Here is a 25,353-nt window from a genome sequence, read left to right on the forward strand (position 1 = left end):
TGTTTCCCACCGTCTCGTGTAAACGGAGCTGGTTTTGAAAACGTTGCTTTGTGAATGTGGAACTTTTTGGAAACAAAAAGGAAAAAAGGAGCAAAACGTTTGTCGTGTGAACAGAGCCTGAGAAAGTTAGCGGCACAAAGCGGCAGAAGTTCAATCTCTGAAGACTCCAACCCTTCACTAGGATGGAAAAATGAAAGAGTGATGTATCAGGATTCTCTTCTGCACGTAGAAAAGTCCATCACGTCATTTAATGTTGGTTGTTTTGAGTAATTTCCTGTCACAGGTTTCTAACTTCCTCGTTACTTCCTCCTCCCGTTGAGTCTCCTTCCTTACCTTATCATTGCTTCTCCAACAGCAGCAAACAAATACAAATGATTACATATAAAAGCACAATAACTTAAATCTGCTAAATTTGTGTTACAATAATACAAAACTGGAAGGAAAGCTTCTGTTAAGATGATGTTTGGACATCTGAGCTAATTTTAAAGACGTTAGTAGTTACATTCATTATTTTAGTTGTAAGCTGGTGATACGAGCACACAATGTGATCCCTGCAAACAGGGAAAAAATCCTCTTTTACAGTTTGGTTCTTTTTTTTTTTGGTATGTTAAAGTATGAAAAATGTTTTTAAGGCCTTTGAATGTTGTTTAAAGGGATCCTCCACTATTTTTAACAATATGGCCTAAAACCTTTGAAATGTACTTATTAGTAGATCTATGCCTAACAAAACACATTATTATGCACCTTATTTGTTTTATTTCCTTTTAAAAATAGGACTACTTTACCGTTTTAGAAGCTGCATTCCGCCATTTTCTCCTGAGTTCTCCTAAGGCACCTTTACTCTCCCTTAAACAGTACGCTGACACGCTCTGGTGGCTGAAGTTAGCAAGTAAATCACGGACTGTTGAAGACGCACAAACCATGAGGATAGAAGTCCTTTTGGGTGGGAGTGCGTCAACAGTCGGTGATTTACTTGCTAACTTCAGCCTCCACAGCATGTCAGCACACAGTTTAAGGGAGAGTAAAGGTCACTTCTTCTCTGCTTCATTGTCTATGACCAAACCGCAGAGTTGGAACCGTCACCCCCTGTGGTCATAGATTATTTTTTGGGTTACAACTGTTTCTATCCTCTATCCATAAGGAAAAGAGGTTTACATCAACATCTTTAACTTCTGCTGATTGTTTAGAGCAACCAAAAGTAGCACAAGTTGTCATTTTGACTAAAAAAGCTGCTAAATGATCTAAAAATCTACTAAATGATCTAAAAATCAGGCTGAATGTTTCACTCCAATAGAAAACAATGGGATGTTTACAGGCAGTGGGGCCGTGTGACATCATCAATCATGTGATTTTAAGATGGAAGAACATTGGCTCTAAAACTGTAAAGTAGTCCCATTTTTAAAAGTAAAAAAAAAACAAATAAAGCGCAAAATAATGAGTTTTGTTAGACACAGATCTACTAATCAGGACATTTCAAATGTTTTAACCCATATTTGTAAAAACAATGGAGGATCTCTTTAAGCAGAGTTTGGATTCAGATCTTAGTGTTTTAGTCAAAAGAAAGCAGGTCTGGATGCTGTTCTCCATCCTCAGAGGTCATCCCTGGACCGCAGGGGGCGCCGTTCCCCAGCAGCGCATCCTCCCCCAGGCTGATGCGGCAGGAGGTTTTCCCCGAGCACGGCGTGGAGGCCGAGCGGACGTCGGCCACGTCCGCCTTCTGCCACACGTCCATTGGAGGATCTTTGTTGATCAGGTCTGGAACCGAGAGCTGGAGCTGGACTCCATCCACGCCTTCGTTGTCCACGTGGGCATCGGCTCCATCGTCCTTCCCGTTGGTGCCGCTCGTCTCCGCATCCGACTCCACGCTCTGCTCCACAGTCGGATGCTCCTCATCGTCCTTGTCCTCCTCCCTGATGATGAGCGGCGTTTTCTCAGGAGACGACGGAAAGGAGGACGAGTCCACGGCGTCGGGCGAGGCCACCACGGGGTCGGAGGAGATCATCATGTCCTGGGTCGTCTTCAGTGCTCGAGGGAGGCGTTTCTTACCCGACGGGGGAGGGGGATCCAGGCGTGGGAAGGAGTCAAAGGAGATGTGGCTGAAGGAAGAAAGGAAGAAGTAGTAGAAAACAGATTAGATGATTTGATCACTGATGCTCACAGCTAGGGATGGGTACCAAATTCGGTAGTTTTTTAGGTACCGACCCAATTCTTTCGGCACTACCTGGTACCAGGGGTGGACTGGGACAAAACTTCAGCCCTAGCATTTTGTGTCCAGAGCAGCCATTATTAAAGGACACTATGTAGAAGCCGTTATTGTGTCAGTAATGCTCAAAATGTGGCTCTTTAGGTCTTCATTTTAATTATTATTCCCCTTAAACAAAGGGGAAACTTTTTAACCCATTTTTACCAATTTCCATTCTTCAATTTTTCTTTTCAAAAAGTTCTGACACTTTTTTTTGGGACTTTAGCAACCTTTTGCCAATAAATTTCCATTTTTTTTTCCAATTTTGTGTTTGTTTTCAAGTTCTATTTGACACCTTTATCCAATTTTGGTCAATTCTTTAAATTTTTTTGGCCATTTTTCAACCAAATAAGTGAACTTTAGTCCAATAAATACCACTTGTTTAATTTTTTCCTTACATTTTTGCCCCTTTTCACTATTGTTTGCCATATTTTGCCAATTTAGATTAGCTTTTGCCATTAAATACCACCTGGTTCCTCTTTATTTATCCTTTTTTGGCCACTCTTGACTGCTATTGGCCCATTTTAGTCGCCTTTTTTGGTCACCTGTTACCATGTCTGCCTCCACTCGCTCATCAAAAAAAAAAAAAAAAAAAAAAAAAACGTAGGGGACTGGACAGGCGCACTTCAGGTTGACGGCCTATCGGGACGATGTCCGGTATCTAGTTGGCGATTTCCCGTGCAGTACCTGAACACAACATTCCACCGAACAAAAACTCGCAAAGTGATGCAACAGAAATACTCAATATAGAGGCCTATCACATAGAGCTGCTTTTTAATTTGTGCATTATTAAAAAAAAAACATTTGCTACAATACTAATACTATTTCTAATATCATTAAAATGAAAAATAAGCATTGTTCCTATATGAGACTGTGAATTCAGTAGCTGCTGAAATGGCTTTGTGTGTCCTCACAGAAACAGAAGACGGTTCAACGTTTGCAGCTGGAATTTAAAAACCTCACATGAAATAATGAGTGAAAACTCAGGACAGAAACTCTCCGATGACCACTGATGTATTATTCATTGTGAAACAAGAATCCTCCATTATTCACCTTTTCAGACGCAACGACGATGGAAACCTCAGCTTTAAATGACACTAAAGTCCTCTGGTGGCTTTGAAATGACACTTAATGAAAGGGGACGCAAGTATTTTCTGCAGATTAAAGATGAGTCTGCTAAAGAATTCAGGAGGTGTGTGTGTGTGTGTGTGTGTGTGTGTGTGTGTGTGTGTGTGTGTGTGTGTGTGTGTGTGTGTGTGTGTGTGTGTGTGTGTGTGTACCTGCTGGAAGTGGTCTGGTTGAGTTGCTCCATGCAGCTCCAAACAGCATCGACGTTCTTGTTGACCTCTGTGACCCCAATATCACCGAGGTGGCTGTTTTCTTTCCTCCTGAGGAGGTCGTTGACCTGACGGTACAAAAAACCCAGAGAGTAAACATTAATCATGTATTTTTTTGCAAGTAATCCTCCACAGTTTTTACAAATGTGGCCGAAAATCCACTTATTAGAAGATCTACGTCTAATAAAACACATTATTATGCACGATATTCATTTGATTAACTTTTAAAAATAGGACTACTTTACAGTTTTAGAGCCTGTGTTCCTCCATCTTGAAATCATGTGATTGATGATGTCACAAGGCCCCACTGCCTGTAAACATCCCATTGTTTTCTATTGGAGTGAAACATTCAGCCTGATTTATAGATTATTTAGAAGCTTTTTAGATCATTTCGTAGCTTTTCCAGACAAAATGTCAATTTGTGCTGTTTTCGGTTGCTCTAAATAATCAGGAAAAGTTAAATACGTCAACGTAAACCTCTTTGTTTTACAGAAAGAGGATAAAAACAGTTGTGACCCAAAAAATAATCTATGACCGCAGTAGGTGACAGTTTGAACTCCGCGGTTTGGTAGTAGACAATGAAGCAGAGAAGAAGAGCTCTCCTAAGGAACATTTACTCTCCCTTAAACAGTGCGCTGACACGCTCTGGTGGCTGGAGTTAGCGAGTAAATCATGGACAGTTGAATGACTCCCACACGAAAGGACTTCTATACTCAGGGTTTGTGCGTCTTCAACAGTCTTCAAGTTTCAATCAACATCTTTAACTTTTCCTCATTATTTAGAGCATTTGTGTCAAACTCAAGGCCCGGGGGCCAAAACTGGCTCTTCAGAGCATCTAATTTGGCCCGCAGGAGACAGTAGAAACATTATTTATTATATAAATTACCAAAAAATTCAGTTGTAGACATTTAAAATTCACCAATTAAATGAAACTGCAATATTTTTAGGTGCTTGCAGTTTTCTTTTGTTTTTTAATGCAGTCATTGCAAATTGTGGAAAGAACTCTCAATTTTTCCACAAATCTCGCCATTTCTTACAAGAAATTCCACAAAATTCCTCTGAAGTACACAAAAAATTAGTAACAAAATCAATAGTTTTTGAAGATCCGGCCGGGACTGATATTAAAACCTAGGGCACAATTGATGTGTACATTTTTCTTTTTTCCACCTGAAATCTGCGGCCCACTTGAGATCAAACTGGTCCATATTTATCCCTTAAACTAAAATGAGTTTGACACGTGTGATTTAGAGTAACAAAAAGCAACATGAATTGGCATTTTGACCGAAAAAGCTACTAAATAATGTAAAAATCAGGCTGAATGTTTCACTCCAATTGAAAACAATGGGATGTTTACAGGCAGTGGGGCCTTGTGACATCATCAATCACATGATTTCAAGATGGAGGAACACAGGCTCTAAAACTGTAAAGTAATCCCATTTTTAAAAGTTAATCAAATGAATATGGTGTAAAATAATGTGTTTTGTTAGGAATAAATCTACAAATAAGGACATTTCAAAGATTTTAGGACACATTTGTCTCAAAGTCACATTTATCTGTGAGTTAGTTTCTCATGCTGTCGTCTGTTAGCTGAGGATGTGAGGAGGGTCTGACCTTTGCCCCCACAGCCTTCCCCAGGTTAATGGCGTTCTTTAGCCTCTGCTGCCCTCCACTCGCCGAGGCGTCCACGTTAGTGCTGAGCGAGGCTGGGGAGCGTCGGGCCGAGGCTTGACCCGTCCTGGAGCTCTGAGGACTCTGCTGCTGAGCAATGGAGTTCTCAAACATACTCTTATCAACTGCACAGAAGACAGAAAGAGGAGAAGAGGACATGTCAGCATCTTTCATTTGATCATTCAGTGCAAACATAAAAAAACATGCATCACGAATGGGAAATAATAGATAGTTTTCACTGCACATGCACACACGACACATGGGGAAATAAAGGAGAAATATGAACGAGAACACATCACGTCTGACCCACTGAAGGCACGTCTTACCTTTTGAAGACCTCGGTTTCTCGGAAAGCATTTATTGAGACACAAAACCATCACAGATTTAACTTCCACACAGTGATGAGACTCCACTATTTCTGCTGAGTCATCAAATAACAGCCCAAACGTGTGCACGGCTACTTCTTTCAGTGCATGAAAGAGGGACGAAAAGCATCAACGTGTGACCTTGGCGTCTCTTTGCTACACATTAAATTCACTTAGTATAAAAATCAGAGACACGCAGACACAACCATTAGCCTGACGCCGCAGGAAATGGGATCCAGTGGTGCTATGAATCATGGGATATACACACACACACACACACTCACACACACACTACACTCATGCATACACATACACACACACCATGTGTAAAAAGAATAACACAATCATTATAATGTAAGTCCTGACCTTGACTAAAACCATTTAAATAATCTAAACTCATTCCTTATATCTTCATATTAAAGCTTTTTATTTTCCACACATTCTTCTTTACACCAATCAGTAAATAAATAAATAAATAAATAAATAAATAAATAAATAAATAAATTTGTTGACATTGTATTCAGGAAATTAAAAAAAACCCAGTATAACCATATTATTTCTGCAAGGAAAGTAAATTAAAATAATGAGGTATTATCTAAAAACTGACTATGGAGTAATGTACATTCTGCTGTGCATTGGAGAGATGATATTATAGTGATTCAGAGGAGAGAAATTATTCCAGAGAGCTAAAATCAGAATAAAGGTTTAAAAGCAAAATAAAGGTTTAAAATCAGAATAAAGGTTTAAAAGCAGAATAAAGGTTTAAAAGCAAAATAAAGGTTTAAAATCAGAATAAAGGTTTAAAAGCAAAATAAAGGTTTAAAATCAGAATAAAGGTTTAAAAGCAAAATAAAGGTTTAAAATCAGAATAAAGGTTTAAAAGCAGAATAAAGGTTTAAAAGCAAAATAAAGGTTTAAAATCAGAATAAAGGTTTAAAAGCAGAATAAAGGTTTAAAAGCAAAATAAAGGTTTAAAAGCAAAATAAAGGTTTAAAAGCAAAATAAAGGTTTAAAATCAGAATAAAGGTTTAAAAGCAAAATAAAGGTTTAAAAGCAGAATAAAGGTTTAAAATCAGAATAAAGGTTTAAAATCAGAATAAAGGTTTAAAATCAGAATAAAGGTTTAAAATCAGAATAAAGGTTTAAAAGCAGAATAAAGGTTTAAAATCAGAATAAAGGTTTAAAATCAGAATAAAGGTTTAAACTGAAACTCATTCCACTTTGAAGACGTTGTGTTGTAACACATTCTTTTAGTCGATTTCCTCATCAGTGCGTTCATGATCATTTCATACGTACTGCTGCACTAAGTCATCCACAGACGCTCGGATCGATGGCGTCACATTACCTGAGCTATAAAATATCAGCATTGATCCGTGGCAGACATAGAGTCCAAGGCTGGACTTAATAATTCAGAAACCTACACCTAAATCTGAACCCATAACTGAAGGCTGCTCACAAACCTTTCATTTCAACAGTTTTTATATCAAAAAAATAAGAATGAATATAACAAGAATAAATATGTGTATATTTGATTACAAAAAGTCCCCATATAATCCAGATTTTTATCATTCAAAATATTAAAGTCCGGAGCAACATATGATAAGAAGAAAATACATTTGTTAAAAAAAAAATCTTGATAATCTAAATAAAAGACTAAGAATCAGTATTTTGACTAATCTGTTTTTGGTAACACTTTAGTTTAGGGAACATTTATTAACCATTGATTAGTCACTTATTCACATGCAAATAAAAAAACATATTGACTCTTAATTAATCATTATTAAATACTTATTAATGCCTTATTCTGCATGGCCTTAATATACAACTAGTAAACCCTCAATAACCTCAGAATTATTACTTATTAGTAATAAGTAAGGAAGTTGTTGTATGTGAATTACAATCTGAACATGCTGGGGTAGGGATAAGATTAGCTGTTAAGGTTAATCCTAATCCTAATCCTAATTCTAACCGTTTTTGGACTGTGAGACTGCTATTAAGTGTATAATAAGATATAAATAAGTACTTAATAATTATTATTTAAGAGCTAATGTTACTAATGCTAATAAGCAACTAATTCATGGTTAATAGGTGTTCCCTAAACTAAAGTGTTACCCTGTTTTTTACTCCAAAAGATGATCTCTAGCTCACTGATTCTCAAACTGTGGTACGGGCTCTATATATCTAGGTACGCCAAATAATCACTTAATTAAATATAAATAACATTAAAAAAAATAAAATAGTGTTTTATTTTCCTATATTTAAACACAGTGTTACTGTTCAAACTGTGTGCATTACAGTGGCCAACAATATTAAATATAGTTTAATATTAGTTATAGTATGAATACTTAGGCCTACTACGCTACTGTATTTTAATGTTGCTCATTATGGTGGTACTGTTCTAGTTATTCAAAATGAAAAGAAGTTAAATGCATCATTACATCCCAATCTGTCACCACTTGTTCTAAGAATCCCAACAACATAGTATTTGAGGTTTATTTTCACAAACTCGCCTGTTTTCCAGAGTTTTAGCTTCTAAAAAGTCACTTTCAGAGCGCTCCTAAAAACAGGCTGTTTTTGCACTACTTCAGCGTGTGTGTTTATCACATCAGCAGCAGCAGTAAATCCTTCCTTCGCCTCCTCTGACCACACAACTAGTCTATTTAAGACGCGAGTCCATTGGTTTGTACGACCGCATTGGGACACACACACGTCAGATCGTCCCATAAAGGTGATACGAGGCAGTATAGCGGCTACTGAAAATGGAACTGATTGTCAGCGCTCGCGCTGCGCCGCAGGGAAGTCAACTCTCAAGCTGAGTCAGCTGTTTCAAACACTCACATGAGCTGCTACGCTGCTTTTTTTACATCCGCACTTCTTCTGACCACAGTAATAGTCAATTTAAGATGGTAGTTCACTGTTTTGTCCAACCGCTGCGTCGCATCGGGTCACAAACACATCAGATCATCCCACAAAGGAGATACAAGGTGGTGTAACAGCTACTAAAGGTGGAACTGATTGTGAGTGCTCTTTGGTTTATCTATATACTGAATGTAAAGATATTAACTGTGATATCAACCTGCCATCGCTATGTTTGTTTTAGCTGTGAGGTAGTCTAAGAGGGAGGAGCTCACATTCTTATATAGGGTAGGAGGGGCCAGGATTGTCAGGAGGAGGAGTTTCCGCATTGTGACATCACAACACGAGAAAAATCCAACTGGCCCGTTTAGAGAGATTTTTATACTGAATTTTATTTGAACTATATTTATATTTGAGAAAGTTTAAGTATAGAAAACAGTTGTTTGAGATTTATTGTGTGTGTGGTGTGTTAATTTAAAAATGAATAATAATTTCAAACATGTAAAAATATAATTTTCGATTATTAAGGAGGAGAATGTGTTTGTAAATGTCGGTAGAAATCACAGAGAAAAAGAGGATTTTATCACGTTTCATGAGCAGAAGTCGCACTGTGACGTTTACAGCAGCCACTCTTACTCTGACGGGGTACTTCCTGTCGGGTCGAAGCTTTGGAAAACATTCGGTGTGATTAGTCGTCATTAATCCTTGGATTATGGTGCATGTTTTGATTGGATTATTGTGTGTTTGCAGTGAGGATAACATCGTTTTCAGGAGCAGATGTAAAGATTTAAAGATGCGACAGCGACTGTGTTTCGAGTCGACTGCTGGTGACTCTGCTGGTGACAGGAAGAGGAAGAGGAAGAGGAAGAGGAAACAAACACAGCTGGAAAATAAAGTCGTCTCGGCTGATTCTGGACGACAATCTGTGACAAATCCCTCTTTGCTGAACAAGTCGTTTATCTTTAGCTCCAAGATGAATTAAAACCATGATGAAAGAAGAACAAATTAAAAAAGATGTTTAATTAGCAAAAAAGAAAATCCTACCATAAAAAGTGAGTGAGCGACAAGACTGAAATGTAATGATCACGCAATCGTCTGCAACACCCATGAAACGGACAAAATCCAGCCACAAGCAAGAATAGAGCACATAGTGCAGTGTAATGTGTGTGTGTGTGTGTGTGTGTGTGGAGCAGCTTTTATCACAGCATGAGACACAAACACGTGTTTGTTTGAGCCACGTTATCAACATTTGTCAGCATTAGAATCATTAGTACAGGACAGAACAAAGGGTTTGTGTGTTTCTATTTTACTCCTGAGTGGCTTTGTCATCGTTTTGTGTATTTCTGGAGTCAGTTTCCATTTAAAGTTGTCGTTTTGTGTATTTTTTTGTTGTCGGTTTGTGTGCTTTTGTTGTCATTTAATGTGTTTTTATGTTGTAGTTTTTTGGTGTCATTCACTGTATTCTGCTGTCATTTTATGTGCCTTTGTTGTCATCTAGTGTATTTTTGTGTTTTTGTTGCCTTAATGTGTGGTTTTGTCAACGTTTTGTGTATTTCTGGATTCAGTTTGCATTTAAAGTTGTCGTCTTGTGTATTTTTTTGTTGTAAGTTTGTGTGCTTTTGTTGTCATTTAGTCTATTTTGTGTGGATTTGTCATCTTTTTGTGTGTTTCTGTTGTTGTTTTGTGGGTTTTTGGAGTCATTTTTTGTGTTTTTGTTGCCTTTAAGTGTGGCTTTGTCAACGTTTTGTGTGTTTTTGGAGTCAGTTTGCATATTATTGTTGTCATTTTGTGTGTTTTTCTTGTCTCTTTGTGTGAGTTGGTTGTTTCGTGTTTTTAGGCCAGGCTACCAGACTCAAAACGCCACTCACTTTGTTTATTTTGTGCGTTTTTGTTGTAAATGTTTTGTGATCTCGTCGTTTTGTGGGTTTGCATATTTTTCTCCTCATTTTATGTTCTCTGTGTATTTGTAGTTTTGTGTGTTTTTTACGACTAAGGGCCTGCAGACCATAGCATGCTTAGAAATTAAATGATAACGTTGTCATTAATCAATCACTGAGATTTTTCTTTGGGTTTTTAATTTATTCTGAAAGTCCTCAGTATTTTCTGGCTATTTTTTTGCAAGCAGAAATATTTAAATTTGAGCTTTAATTTATGAAAACCAGCAAACAATTTGCTACATTTTTAAGAGATTATATGTAAGAGTAAAGATGATTTGATAATGTGTTTAAAAAGCCTCCATTTACAAACCTTGTAGAATCTTATTCACACTCCCCTGTCTTAGTTTTCATACTTACATTTACATAAATATGAATAAAAGCCTCAGTTTAGTTCAACTTTAATTATTCAAAACACTGCAAACAAATCAGAAAAGCACAAACCCAAAGTTCCTTATGTTTTCTAAACTCTCCGCTCGGCTCCTGAAGTCCTTTTTGCTTCACAGAGTTCACGTTCTGCCCTCATTTTGCGTCTTATTGAGAGTAAAACATGATGAATACAGGGCTTGGCTCTGATGACAGGCTGGTGAAGTGGGTTTGGTAATTGGCCAAATCAGTTCTCTGGCTCTGAGCTCGGAGGAATCCAGGAGCCAGTGTGAGGTCATAATTAACACAGGAATAATTCTCATTAATCCTTTAAGTGCTGCATGATTTACCTCTTGACTGAACTCACTGTGAACGAAACGAGCCTGCAACCAAAAGTCATGTGTTTCTAAATGAAAAGGGAAAATGTGATTTACACTGACTTTAGGGAAGAAAAGGAGAACCTGTAACCTCCTCCACTCATTGTGTTAGTGTGATATTTACACATATAATTATATTATGATAAGCACATTTATTTATATGTATTACATATTTACATATATCATTTATTTATATGAATAACATCCACTGTTATCCAGGAAGTTTATTATTATTTGCACTATAGTATATAGTCATCTTAAAGATGTAAATCCTTGTTTTAATCAGAAATAAAATGGGTTAAAAGTGACAAAAAATGGTGGAAAAGGTGGTGAAATGGCATTTTAAAAACCACAAGAATTGGTTAAAAGTGTCAATATTGGAATAATTAGTTTAAACTGGCAAATAATGGGCATGACAAATCATGAATGTGGTTAAATTGGCAAAAATAAGCATGAAATATGGTGAAAATAAGTTAAAAGTGACAATAATGGGTCAACATATGTGATATTAAGTGGAAAAGTGTTGGAAAGGTTTTATATGTAAATGGGAAAAATGTCCAGAAAAGGCATTGGAATGTGATGTTAAAGTGTCAGAAATGGGAGTAATGTAGCAAACGAATTAATTAAAAGGAGCAAAAATATGGCAAAAAAGTGATGAAAATAGGTTAAAATATGGAAAGTTTGGTGTAGTTGCAGAAAAAAAATAAAAATAAGCAAAAATTGGCTTAAATTGTTTAAAAAATATATATTTTGGGTTTCTTGAACTCAACTGGCGACCCCCTCCCAGAGTCTCGTGACCCCAAATGGGGTCCTGACCCCAAGGTTGAGAACCACCGCTATAAAGGGTATAACAGTAAAGGCTTGTGAGGGACGATGGTGTGTTCAGGGACATTATTCTTGTGTATTTTCACATTTAATCAAAGAACAATAGAAGAATAAACGCACACATCTGATAAATCGCTGCATTTTGTTAAAATTATTCAATAAATCTGGTTGGTTTAATTTAATCTTATCATTTGTCCTCTTCCTATTAATCTCGCTCCTCTCCAGCAGGATATTATTTGAGTTTTATCTAATTTAATTAATCCATAGTCTGCATTTTAATCAGCGTCCTCGTTCCCAGAGCCTGTTATGTGAGATAAACGCAGTGACACCAACTGTGTTTAAGTTACAGAATCAAACTAAACACAAAGTCAAACTTATTTTTCATTAGAGTTAAACTTCTGTGTCTGATTTATCGTCTGCAGTTTAATATCCTGTTTGCTTTGCTTTGAATGTGTATCAAAGAAAAGGAACCATGAAAAATGTGTTTTTCTGTTGTGTTGTATATTTTTTCTATTATATTTGTAATTTTTTATCGTCTTTTGTGTTTTTGGAATCATTTTGTGTATTTTGGTGGTTATTTAGTCAGTTTTTGTGATTTTTTTTGTTTCAGGACTTATTTTTGTTTATTTGTTATTATTATTATAGATTTTACAAATTAATTTATCAGAAGCTTTTATCCATAGTGACGTACAACACGAGCAGTTATGGTCAAGAGTTCATTGTTATCACTTTAATGTCATTTTGTATATTTTTCTGTTTTTATAGTCGACTTGTATGTTTTTGCAGCACTTTTGTGTATTTTTTTTCATATCATGAGTGTTTGGATACATAATTATGTAATTTGTAAAAACAAGTTGGTGATTTTGTGTTTTACGAGACATTTTTGTGTTTTCATATCGTGGGTTTTTTAATACATTTTATGTATTTTTGTTGTGATTTTGTATTTTGTTCAGTCATTCTGTGTAATTTTTTTGTGTTTTGGAGTAACTTTTGAGTTTTTTTATTGTCTTTTTACATAATTCTCTATATTATTGTAGTAGTTTTGTGTGCTTATGAAGTAAATTTGGTGTATTTCGTATTGCATATTGTTGGCTTTTGCATGCATTTTTATGTATTTTTGTTGTGTTTCTGTATTTTTATTTTTTTTTAAGGTCATTCTGTGTAATTTTGTTGGTGTACTTCTGTATTTTTCTGTCAATTTGAGTGTTTTCATCATCAATTTGTGTCTTTTTTTTGGTGATTTAGTGTTTTTGGAGTACATTTTGTATATCTTAATGTCGTTTTTGGATGGGACAGACAGATGTGGCGAAAACGGACCTTCTGCTCCGACTCACTGACCCGTTTTGCTCGTCTGAGCTTGAACATCTGGATGCTCCACATGTTCCACATTAGCTATCGAGCTCCGACTCTGCAGCTTCAAAGCAGATTAGAGGCCAGAGTGTGTGTGCGTGCATATTTGTGCAAATGTATGACAATGATCTCCCTTTCGAATAGTTTTATTCCAGAAAACGGTGCATGTGTGTGTGTGTTTGCAGCGTGTGTCGCTGAGTCACCCCTGCAGGTGACAGGCTACGACGTGCATCGATTCAAGCTTCATCCTCATCGTCACGTACAAACAAACGTGCACGTGCGTGACATGAGGATCAATAGAAAATCTTCAAAGCAGTTCTGCTTTATTGGAGCGACTGGAAGTAGAAATGTAGAAACGCAACTAAATGATTGAAATATAACAGAATGCAGGTTTTTTTTTTTTTTAATTTTAACACATTTAGATCATTGTTTAAAAAAAAAAACTAAAAAATTAGAAGCTTTGCTGATTAAACTGGTGTTTTAACAACGACTAAATTGACTCAAACAATCTGTAAATAACAAAAAAAAAAAAAAAAATTGACGTTACTAAAAAAATAATTCAATAACTACAAACTACATTTCGAGAAAGAAAAAAAAATAATTATATATAATTAGATTTTTAGATGCTGAAAATGCCACATAAAGGACAAATGCCTTAAAGACAAATAAAATAAAGTAAAATAGAATAATTTAACAGAAAATACACAAAAAATAATAGTAAAATAAAATAACATCAAATTAAGTCAAATAAAATAAAGACAAATATAATTAAATAAATAATAATAAAGTCAAATAAACTAATATAAAGTAAAATAGAAAAAATAACACAAAATAAAATAAAATAGAATAAAATAAAGACACAAAAAATAAAGCAAAATATAATTAAATGACATAAAATGAAGTCAAATAAAATTTAAGTGATAAAAATGAATCTACATAAAATAAAATAAAGTAGAATAAAACTAAACTTGTGAAATGAATAAATCACAAAAGCAAAAAGTTTGTTGCTTTTCTTACCAGATGATTGCATTGTTTCCTTTAGAATAACTAGTACAGTATGTATTCATATAGTGGGAGGAGCTTAAGTACAGTGGTCAATTATGGCCAAATGAGTATGTGTTTGAAGGTTGGATGTACAAAGAGGTGTAAATACTCTGTAGTGTTATAAAGGGTGTGATTTATCTGGTTTATTTCTATGGGACATGAACATGATAAATTGATAAAGTTTGCATCAATGCTGTGGTTTAAGTAGAATCTGATAAAAGACATACATTTGTACAAGTAAAACTATTTATTTAGCATTTAACATTAAAAGTGTCTTTTTGTACGGTTGCTTTACGAACAACCCTCGTGTTATTGGTACGTTTACTGAAGTACATGTACTTAGCGTCTTAGGGTTAGTTTATAACCCTGTATCGCAACAATTTTTAGGGTTAGAGTTAGGTTTATGGTTTAGTCTAAGTCACGTGACCTAAACTGGCCAATGAGGGGGCACTGCATATGGATAGAATGTCGGAATATTGCCACGGCAACCGTACGAATAACCATTGCCTTTAATGTTTTCATTAAATAGATACAACTTAGCGATCAGAATAACTTGCGGGTTGCTCAGACGCCCCTCCCCCCTCTCTGGTCTCTGCCCAGTGGAACCCACATTCAAACTAAAATGAAACTTAATTACCAAATAAGGAAGAGTCAAAAAGTATGTTTAATCAACAGAGAGCCTTAAACTATCCTCCTCTCTCTCACCCGTGTGTCTGCATGACTGGTACTAATACTACTTTTTAATTATATATTATGCTGTTTTTAAATTGTGTTTTTTATTGTGTACAGCGCTTTGGTCAACTTTGGTTGTTGTAAAGCGCTTTAGAAATAAAACTTGAGTTGATTTGATTTAATTTGACTACTCCAGGTCTTCAGTGATTGGCTCTGGGCGCACACGTGACTCTAGTGGCTCTGCTTCGCTCGCGGTAGACGATTTTATGAAAAAAATTAATTAACTGAAGCATTACAGTACAAACAAATGCAACGTCGCACAGCTTTGAACCAAGCTGTAGCTACAGTATGTAGCAAGTATGAGCTCCGTCTGTCCCTGAACACCAGAGATATTTGAGCCACACGCACGCGCATGCGCACACAGACAGACACACACACACACACACACACACACACACACACACACACACACACACACACACACACACAGACACACACACACACTCCTTGCTTTTATAGATAGATAAGTAATAAAACATGTCAAAAGTGTTGCTATAAGGACTTTAAATCCTCTTTGCTGAGAAAGGCAACACTGATCTCTCCACTAACAAACAGTGGATGGGAGTTCAAGCTGAAACCACCACACTGTACGTTTGCTGACACTGGTTTGTGTGGGATGACATCATCATTTATCTTATCCTCAGGAAACAAGAAAACGCACACACACTTTTATCTTTGATCAGCTTAAGCCCATCAATTGATTAGAGGCTTAATCAATAACTACTTAAGGAAGTGGGAACAAGTTCAAAATCGCACTAAACTGTCACATAGACAAGTGTGTGTGTGTGTTTCGTCATTGTGAGAAATCCCTGAACAAAACCTCACGTCTGCCACTGACGGAGAGAACGAACAACTTCCACTTTAACGCACGATTCTAAACATTTAAAACATGGATTTAATGGGTTTAAATACGGTGCAAACTCTCTTTCTTCACAATGTTCATTTGAATTTAGTATTTTGACTTAAATGTAACTTAGTTTTGGTCAAAATGTAGTCATCAGGAATATTTCAGGGATGAGTTTGGTTTTAGTCACTAAAATATAAAGCAGAGAAGTTTATGCATTGATTAAAGATTCAATTAGTATTGATTAACCTGATATGGGATGGTATTAATGAACACACACAGACAGATCAATGTGTAAGATCACATGATCACATGATCACATGATCGAGATCTGATTGGATTTGATCCTGTGTGACAAAATTATAGTTTAGTTTTTACATATTTAACATATTTATTTATATATTATATAATTGTGTATAATTATGTATTTTTATATGCATTCTATAACTACAGTATATATAATGAATCACATGAAAATATCTATGTATATATAATATATAAATACATATCTGTGTAATTGAAGATGAAAAAAATGTTTCATGTTAATGTTTCTTTTTTTTTTTTTTTAAATCCAACATGGATTTATATATAAATATATATATAATACATTTTTTTTTTAAATGGGATGGAAAAGGCTAAACAACAGAATATATTTTTGTTTTTTTTTAAAAATATTCCATATTCACAATAAAAAAGCTCTGAACACATTCACCCATTGACTCGAAGTGTAGATATTTGCATTATCATCATTTAATCATCATTAAATCCATGACGGTTCATAAATCATTTGGTACCAAAATAAATGCAAGGAAAAATTAGATTTTATTTTGAAAGTTGTCCACCAGTGTTTCCTCTATTTCCAGGTCCTGTTTCATCTTTCCTTTTTTCTGATTTGTGACTCAATCTGATTTAAAAGCACATTTCCATGCAGCGTGTGACACGGTCGTCAGTTTAAATGTTTCCCGTGCATCCATGATTTATTACGACAGATTTCAATATATTTCTGGTCGTTTTAAATACAAGTGGATTACTGCGTTCACTGATTGGATTGCATCAGAAGTCAAACGTGACGGGAATAACGCGGATTTGGACCAAAGGAGGGAAACGAACTGGTGGAGGAAAAGAAACGAGATGAAAGAAGAAGGAAAGATGATGACGGGTAAAAAATGTCATATTTGCAGCAAATGGACTAAATCAAGATTGAATAAAATGATGAGTCAGCAGATGTGATCCAACAGAAAAAAAGAACCCAACACCAACAATAGTTTCCATTCATTTGCACTAAAAAGACATTTATCCACACACGCCTGCTCCCCCTCATTGCTCCACGTCTGCATAATTATTCCATCCATACTAATAGCAAACATCCAGGTTTAATTATAGCTGCTGCACAGCAATGGTTGGGGGGCAGGCAATTTTAGGCAAAATTAGGCAATTCTGAGCAACAAGCAGAGTTCGCATCAGCTGAGGCTTGATCTCATAATCAACTCATTAACGTCAGTGAATGAATGAGCACATACAAATGTCACCTGTAGCTTCACTAATTGTCTAAGCCAGTCACATGTGTGCCAGACAGCAGCTGCTAGCGTTTAAAGGCAGATTTTAAACCGCTGTCAAAGAGACACTTATTAAAAAAAAAGCTGAAAATACACTTTTAGCATCTTGACAGCATGGGGATGTCGGTCATTTGTTTTTAACAAAGATTCATTGGCTCCATAAGATGTTTAAAAATGCAGTTTTTGCATTGACTCCAATTGTTAGCATGACAGAGAAACAAAAAACGCTGTAAAGAAATTCTGTTTTAAGATAAAATTCAGATATTTTACAAAAATACATACATTTATACAGTATAGGATAAATAGGTAATTGTTGACTCATTTTGTGTATTTCTGTTGTTGTTTCGTGTTTATGTTCATTTCTTTTTTGTAATGTTTATGGTTTTGTTGCCATTTTCTGTATTGTCATTCTTTTTGTGTATTTTTGTTGATTTGTTGTGTGTTTTTGGAGTTGCTTTGTGTAATTTTTGAGCTATTTTTTTGTATTTTCTGAGTGGTCTTTTTGTGAACTTATGTTCTTTTATTGTGTAGTTTTTGAGTCATTTTGTGTATTTTTGTCATTTTGTGTGGCCTTTTTGTTGTATTGTCAAAGGTTTTTGGAGTTGTTTCGTGTATTTTGTCATTTTATTTGTGTTTTTGTCATTTTTATGGTTTTGATGTCATTTTGAGTATTTTTGTAGTTGTTTTATGTATTTTTTTGAGTTATTATGTGTGTTTTATTGTCGTTTTTGTAGTTGTTTGGTTTAATAAATTTAAAAACAGAGTAATAGACTACATGTACTAAATGTACCAGAGTTTCTTCGGTGTTGAGGCTACATTTTGGTGAAAGTTGCACACCTGTAGCACATATGGTTGATTTATTGTAAATTGTTAATAAAATGAACTTTGCAGGCTTGCTGTAGCGCCACCTTTAGGGCGATTGGCCTGTTTTTGCAGCTGAGGCGATATGGAATGGAACTGGAGCTTAGTGCAAAATTTGGTGATCTTCTGCACATGGGAAGTAGGATTTCCAAAGAAGAAGAAGAAGAAAGAAGAAGAAGAAAATGGAGGATAATAACAATGGGTTCCTGGCAGCTAAAGGCCTCCCTGCCCTTAATAAAGTTAAATAGCCCAAAGTTTTCCACTGTCCGCTGTGTTCATGGGATTAAAGATGTGAGCGCTGACTGCTCTGCACCCAAAACTGCATTTCCACTTCTGTCACTAAGTTAAACCACTTTAAAAATAATACTTTGCCTCCAGGATTTCTGGTGCCCAGTGCACACTAAAGTAGATTTAGGAACATTTTCCTGGGGTGACTTTTCTACTTTAGTAGCTCTTACTAAACAATTGTGGAAAATCCCTCAACATCCAAATGATCAAATCCAAGAATGTGTAATTACGCTACGCTAGCTGTGCATTGATTGGACAGGAGAAAGTCTCTATAGAAAAAGAAACAAAGTCAGAATATAGAAACAAACAGGATTCCTTTATTGCTGCACGGTTCCCGCCTGGATAAAAACAGACCAGTTTATCTTGAATCTTGAAACACAAGGGGATTTCATTACGCCATGAATGGAAAAAAAAACCCAACAGCGTTGCCTTCAAGTCCCACTAATTTGTTTTGTTAAAAAAAATGGGGAAAATGTACAAAGTTGTGAAAGTGACAGGAATGCATAGATACAGAAAGAAAAGCAGCCTGCAGCAGACAAAGACAGACAGATAGAACAGACATGTTGGAAATATAAGCTCTTGAAACAGACGGTAACAACATTTTCTTTCCTTCGTAATGAAGGAAGCATGGGAAAAAGTCCTGGAAAATAACTCCTCTTCCACTTTGATCTCCTGACATGTTTTTACTAAAAACTGCCAGTCCTCTCCAGATGAGTCTGCTGATCGCTTTTATGTTTCCTTTTATGTTCCCTATCATGTTTCCAATGATGTTTCCTTGAAACCTTAACATATTATCGAAAAAAAAAAAGACAAAAAGAATCTTGCAGGAGTTATTACATGAAAGTCATCAAACATCAAAGGAAACATCAAAGTGTTTAGTAGACGCCTCTGAAGAAAACTGGCAGTTGTCAGGTGAAACATATCAGGAGATTAAAGTCAATTTACTGAGGAGCACTTGTCTGAGAGAATGAAACATTAACACATTAGTCCTGGAAAATGTTTCTCTTTTTTTTATTTTTTTAGGAAACTTTAAACTTTGTCACCAAGTCCTGCTAATTTAATCCCACACTGATGTCTACAGTGTAGCCATTTATTTTTCTACATAATGGGAGCATTAACGTTGCTACAAAACACTTCAAATGGATTTGGATCCAAAAACTTAGAAACAAATATTTACATGAATCATCCGGGACATACTTAGAGGGATTTTAACAAATGTGGCCTAAAATCTTTGAAACATCCTTATTAGTAGATGTATGTCTAACAAAGCACATTGTTTTGCACCATATTTGTTTTATTAATTTAAAAAAAAAAATGGGACTACTTTAAAACCTGTGTTTCTCCGTCTTGAAGATTGATGATGTCAAATGGCCCCACTGCCTGTAAACATCCCATTGTTTTCTAGTGAAAACGAGTAATCTCAACATTATTGCGCTCTAGTTCGCACTTCTACGTAGACATAGAATACTAAATATGTAAGAAACAATAAGTGACACATATCAGTCCCAACAGGATCTTCACTTTAAATTGCAGAGATTTTGTGACCAATTTCTATTTAATTAAGGGAAATTTTATGTCATAATTTGAGGAAAATTGATGGATGTTGTAAGAATTTTGAGATTTTTGAACAGCTTAACATTATAGATGACATCATGAAATCATGCGATATAAGCACCGGGAAAACTGTGAGCACTCACAAATATTGTTGAGTTTTATTTACACAATGTTTCTGGTTTTCTCTGTAATTTTTACTTTCTCCTGCAGGCCTAATTGGATGCTCCAAATGGCCGGATTTGGCCCCCGGGCCATGAGTTTGACACGTGATTTAGCTCAACCAAAAGCAGCACAAATTGGCATTTTGACTAAAAAAGCTGCTAAATGATCTAAAAATCAGGCTGAATGTTTCACTCCAATAGAAAACAATGGGATGTTTACAGAAAGTGGGGCCTTGTGACATCATCAATCATGTGATTTCAAGATGGAGGAACACAGGCTTTAAAACTGTAAAGTAGTTTCATTTTTAGAAGTTAATAAAATAAATATGGTGCAGAATAATGTGTTTTGTTAGACATAGATCTACTAATAAGGACATTTTGAAGATTTTAGGCCACATTTGTAAAAACAGTGGAGGATCCCTTAAAATTACACTCAAAGGGTCTTCTCTGTGTTGAGGTGTTCCACAAGGATCCATCCTCAGCCCACTGTTGTTTTCCTTTTTACACAATATGGACAAAAAGTACTTGTCTTGGAGCATCTAATCCCAAGTGACATTTTGGACGATGTGATGCTTTCCTGCTCATCCAACATCAGTGCCTGACCTCATCAATGCTCTTTGTTCTTCCAACCGTTTTCCTCTCATGTAGCCCTTAATTATTTGTTATCATATCACAATCAGACCTTAGTTTATGTTATGTAACGTTTCTTCGTGCCAGCAGGCTCGTCTCAACACTTTCATGTGTCTCGTCCAACATTAACCTTGGATTTAAGCTTTTTATTTATTCATTTCTATGTTCTGGCCATTTCAGATTTTATACTTCAGCCTTAGATTCATTTTGAATTATTATCATTTAATTAATAACCAATGGATGAAGAAAATCTGTCCAATAATATTAGAACTTCATTTTACAAAATGTAGTGTTTGGGATTCACTGTAGCAGATGTAAGGGACAGATTCCCATATAAACATTCAGACTCTTTGTGAAAAGGTCTTTTTTTGTGAGCATTTAGTGTATATATTGTCATGATTCAAACTAATTAAAAAAACAAAAAAACAATAACAATTAATGTCGTTCAAGTGGTGTTTAAAAGAAAAGTCTTGTCTGGAGCAGTTAAACCTCCTGATGGCTAATCATGTGTTTGCTTTTATGACAATCAAAACTCTATTAAATTAGATCTTTATTAGGGCTGGGCGATATATCGAGACTCAAGATATATGGAGTTTTCCACGATATAGAAAATTACAATATCAAATTTAACCCAGAATTGTCTTTCTGGGAAGATTTTATTCTAAAATGATGGAGATATGTATTGTTTATTGCCATTTTGGAGAAAAAATATTGAGATATGAGTTTTGGGCCATGTCGCCCAGCCCTAATCTTTAAATACTTTTACTTTGAAAATCCTAACCTGTGCTGTGTGTGACGGATTTAAAAAAAAAGTTGAATGATCAGCTCTGAACTATAACTTTATGTTAATATCAAGAGAAAAATAGATATTTTCTTCACTCACTGAACACAAATGATCCGTCTTTTCGTTACGCGGTTATTTCATCTCCCAGACAGTCGGGGTTTCCCTGTTTGTTAAAAGCATTGAGCAGCCTCAGCGTCTCCACGTCTGTACCCCAACCAAAGATATCCATATCTTCCTCATCCTCATCCTCATCCTCTCCGTCTTCACTGTCGTCCGTGTTGGACTCGTACTCGGAGGCAATGCCAGACTCACGAAACTTGGACAAATCCAGGGAGCTCAATGCTTTCAGGTTAGTGGGAGTCTCACACACGTCTGGACTTTTGACCTCTGGCCTGTTGGTCCTGAGCGGCGGGGGGGGCAGCGAGGGCACCTGAGGGGGTAACGGCCCCAACGGCCCCGGGAGGAAACGGAAACATTCCAGTTTGAATAGACACTTATCCCTACCTAGCGGGCTTCCCAGCGTCCCGTTGGAGGAGGAGAAGACGTTGGCGGTGCCGTCGCTGTGGTTCAGCGCGTGCAGGTTGTGGGCCGACACCATGGGTTTAGGAGTGGTGGCGTCGCAGATCACGGATGGGATCGTAGAGCGGAACGTGATCTCCAACAAACTGTCCTGGGAGCCCACTACGGAGAGGGGACAAAGATCAGTCAGGACCACGAGGCTAAAAGTTAAAACAATGTTGAGTTCATTCATTTGATTAATATCAAACATGAAAAGTTTGTAAAACAATAGTAACTGAACGACGTATTAGAATAACTAATAAAATGATGAATATTTGCATAATAAAACTTAAGCAAGACTTTTCTATTTCAGAGATCGCAATTTTTATCAGGCTGAGAAACCGAACTGAAAACGGCCGCACTTTGTTCTTCTTGTTCTTCTTCTTGTTGCTGTGTACACTAGTTAAAATCACTACTACTTTGTTATTCGTGAACGAATCTGGCTGAAATTTGGTAGATATAATTTATGGATGTGTACGCATCGACGGTCTGAGCCCAATTTTTGATTTGGAACCCGGGGGGGGGGGGGGGGGGGGGGGGGGGGCCCAAAAGAAAAGAACAAAAGTCAATTTCTCATTTATTTGCAAGTCAAATATTACGACTAGGGATGTAACGATTAATCGAAAGGCAGTTAAAAATCGATTCATAGGTTTCATACCAATTTTCTGAAAATTGAATCGCAGTACTTTTTTTAAACAGCGCTATATATTTATCCTTCTCTTGTCCAAAGGCTGAGGCGGCGGGCGTAATCTGCTACTACTTTCTTTCTGGCCGCCTTCTACTCTTAAACATGTTCATAAATGATTCTTTACCCCTTTAGCGCCGAAAGAATATCTGTAAAAGTCACGTTTTTCTATTAGCTCTGTCTGCTAGCATAGCATCTCTTCTTCACTGCACAAAATAGCTGCATCCCAACCGACCACTGGGTTACCAGCACCCTCTGCTGGTCCAAACAAATATCTGACGTAAATACAATGCAGAATGTTTTTTTTTAAAGTCCAATTGTTAAGGCACAAAATACATTTTCAGTTGCACTTTTAAAACGAAAAAGAACTATTATACAGTTTTGCATTGTTTACTATAGAACCAGAATTTAGATTAATAGGCTTCTTCTTCATTTGTATTATTCCTTTATTTATTTCATTCAAGATTTATTTTTAGTTAAATTGCATTGTTTTGAATAGTTTATCAAGGGATTCTTTTGACAATGAAAAATAAAAGGAAAATAGTACAGTATTTTTTAGTTTTTTCCCCCCAAAAAATAAAGGGATATTTTTCAATCATTATTCGTCTACAGTCCAATTTCGTAAAATAAATCGTGTGAGAATCGTATCGTGAACCCAGTATCGTGAATCGAGTCGTATCGGGAGTTGAGTGAATCGTTACATCCCTAATTACGACGGTTTAGTGGTACTGAATCATTGGCACATACCAATATATAAACGGGGGCCCCATGTTTCAAATGACTGTTAGTTCTCGTTAGATCAGAATGCAGTTTGGTATGAATACTCTGAATGAATATGATGATACGCTCAGAGCCCTTTTTTTTTTTTTTAAATGGGGGTTGGGCCCCCACGCCCCATTTAAAAAAAAGGGCTCCGGTAATTTCCAAATTTATGGGAACATAGTCGTGTGATACATCGTTTCAAAGATAATTCAACGGAGGCCCACCCACCTTTTTTCGGCAATTTCCATTAAAGTCGTTTTCTCATTTATTTGTGAGTCAAATATTACGACGTATATGAATGGGGCCCATTACTCCATATGTGCCACGGGGGCGCCAGGGGGGCCCGTTTTCAAATGACTACTTCTCTGTTAATGTTCGTTGAATCGGGCTGTAATTTTATATGGATATTCTATGAGCGGATGTCAAGAGCCTCTCGGAGAACTTTTTTAACTCAGTGGAAGCAAGTCATTTGACTGAATTCTTGGGAACGTGGTACGTGTTATTCACAATCTTTAATGTAATGACTTATGAGTGCAGTGTGAGGCTTCTAGGAAAAGTTTTCATCAATATTTACACCAAGAAAATAATTAGTAATAATTAGTTACTGGGACACTGTCAATCAACAAAATAAATAAAAAAAACACTTCAGGTCATGTTCCCCTAAACAAGAGGTTCTCAACCTTTTCAGACTGCAACCCCCCAAAATAAAGGTTCCAGAGAGCGGGGACCCCCACTGGAGCTGAAGGTGGTTGAACACAGACATGAACAATGAAGAACAGTCATGTGGAGACAGGACCATCTATAAGGGGGAATAAAGGGGAGAGATTTTTGGGGTCCATCCATAAAGTCAGTAAAATGATGGTCCATTGTTCTATGAATCTGTGATAACCACATTTATTTATTCATCTGAATAATATCCACTGTTATCCAGGAATGTTTATTATTATTTGGGCCATAGTATATAGTCATCCTAAAGATGTAAATCATTGTTTTGGTTAAAAGTGACCAAAAGGGTGGAAAAGGTGATGAGATTTTAAAAACCATAGAAATTGGTTAAAAGGTGCAAATTAGAGTGGGCAAAAACGGATAGAAAAAGTGGTCAAAAGGGTTCCAAGTGTCAATCTTGGAACAATTAGTTTAAACTGGCAAATAATGGGCATGACATATCGTGAATGTGGCTAAATTGGCAAAAAAAAAGCAAGACGTGGTGAAAAGAGGTTAAAAGTGTGGAAAATGTCTTGAAAGTGGAAAGGCATTGAAATGTGATGGAGAAATGGGAGAAATTTTGCAAAAATACATTAAAATGAGCAAAACCTTGGCAAGAAAAAGTGATGAAAATAGGTAAAAATATGTTTTGTAGTTGTAGAAAAATGGTAAAAATAAGCAAAAATGGGCTCAAACGGTTAAAAAGTTATTCAATTTCTTGAAGGCATCTGGCGACCCCTCTCCCAGTGTCTTGCAACCCCAAATGGGGTCCTGACCTCAAGGTTGAGAACCCCTGCTCTAGACAAACACTCATTTTATTTTCCGTCCTATTTGCTTCTTTAAAAAACACCAAATCGCAAATATTTTGT

The 25,353-nt window shown here is 36.2% G+C and overlaps 2 protein-coding genes and 1 long non-coding RNA gene across 5 annotated transcripts in view; 2 read left to right on the forward strand and 1 right to left on the reverse strand.

The window, feature by feature from the left end:
- Positions 1-319, forward strand: part of LOC114461636 (1-phosphatidylinositol 4,5-bisphosphate phosphodiesterase gamma-1-like) — a 20,023-nt gene extending 19,704 nt beyond the window's left edge. Inside the window, exon 14 of the mRNA XM_028443872.1 lies at positions 284-319. Coding sequence (XP_028299673.1) covers positions 284-319 — 36 coding nt within the window. The remainder of the gene's footprint in view (positions 1-283) is intronic.
- A 976-nt stretch (positions 320-1,295) lies between these two features.
- Positions 1,296-25,353, reverse strand: part of LOC114462331 (carboxyl-terminal PDZ ligand of neuronal nitric oxide synthase protein-like) — a 165,346-nt gene continuing 141,288 nt past the window's right edge. For all 3 annotated transcript variants that reach the window (XM_028445094.1, XM_028445093.1, XM_028445092.1), the window contains exons 10-13: positions 22,279-22,455; positions 5,191-5,372; positions 3,523-3,647; positions 1,296-2,096 (exon numbers count right to left, since the gene is read on the reverse strand). In XM_028445094.1, coding sequence (XP_028300895.1) covers positions 1,550-2,096; positions 3,523-3,647; positions 5,191-5,372; positions 22,279-22,455 — 1,031 coding nt within the window. In that variant the 3' untranslated portion in view covers positions 1,296-1,549. The remainder of the gene's footprint in view (positions 2,097-3,522; positions 3,648-5,190; positions 5,373-22,278; positions 22,456-25,353) is intronic.
- LOC114462332 (uncharacterized) lies at positions 14,623-24,999 on the forward strand. The gene is made up of 3 exons (XR_003673938.1): positions 14,623-14,634; positions 19,195-19,207; positions 24,870-24,999. It is a non-coding gene; the product is annotated as an uncharacterized LOC114462332 (long non-coding RNA).

Source organism: Gouania willdenowi, chromosome 4 (assembly GCF_900634775.1).
Source record: "Gouania willdenowi chromosome 4, fGouWil2.1, whole genome shotgun sequence".
NCBI lineage: Eukaryota > Metazoa > Chordata > Actinopteri > Blenniiformes > Gobiesocidae > Gouania > Gouania willdenowi.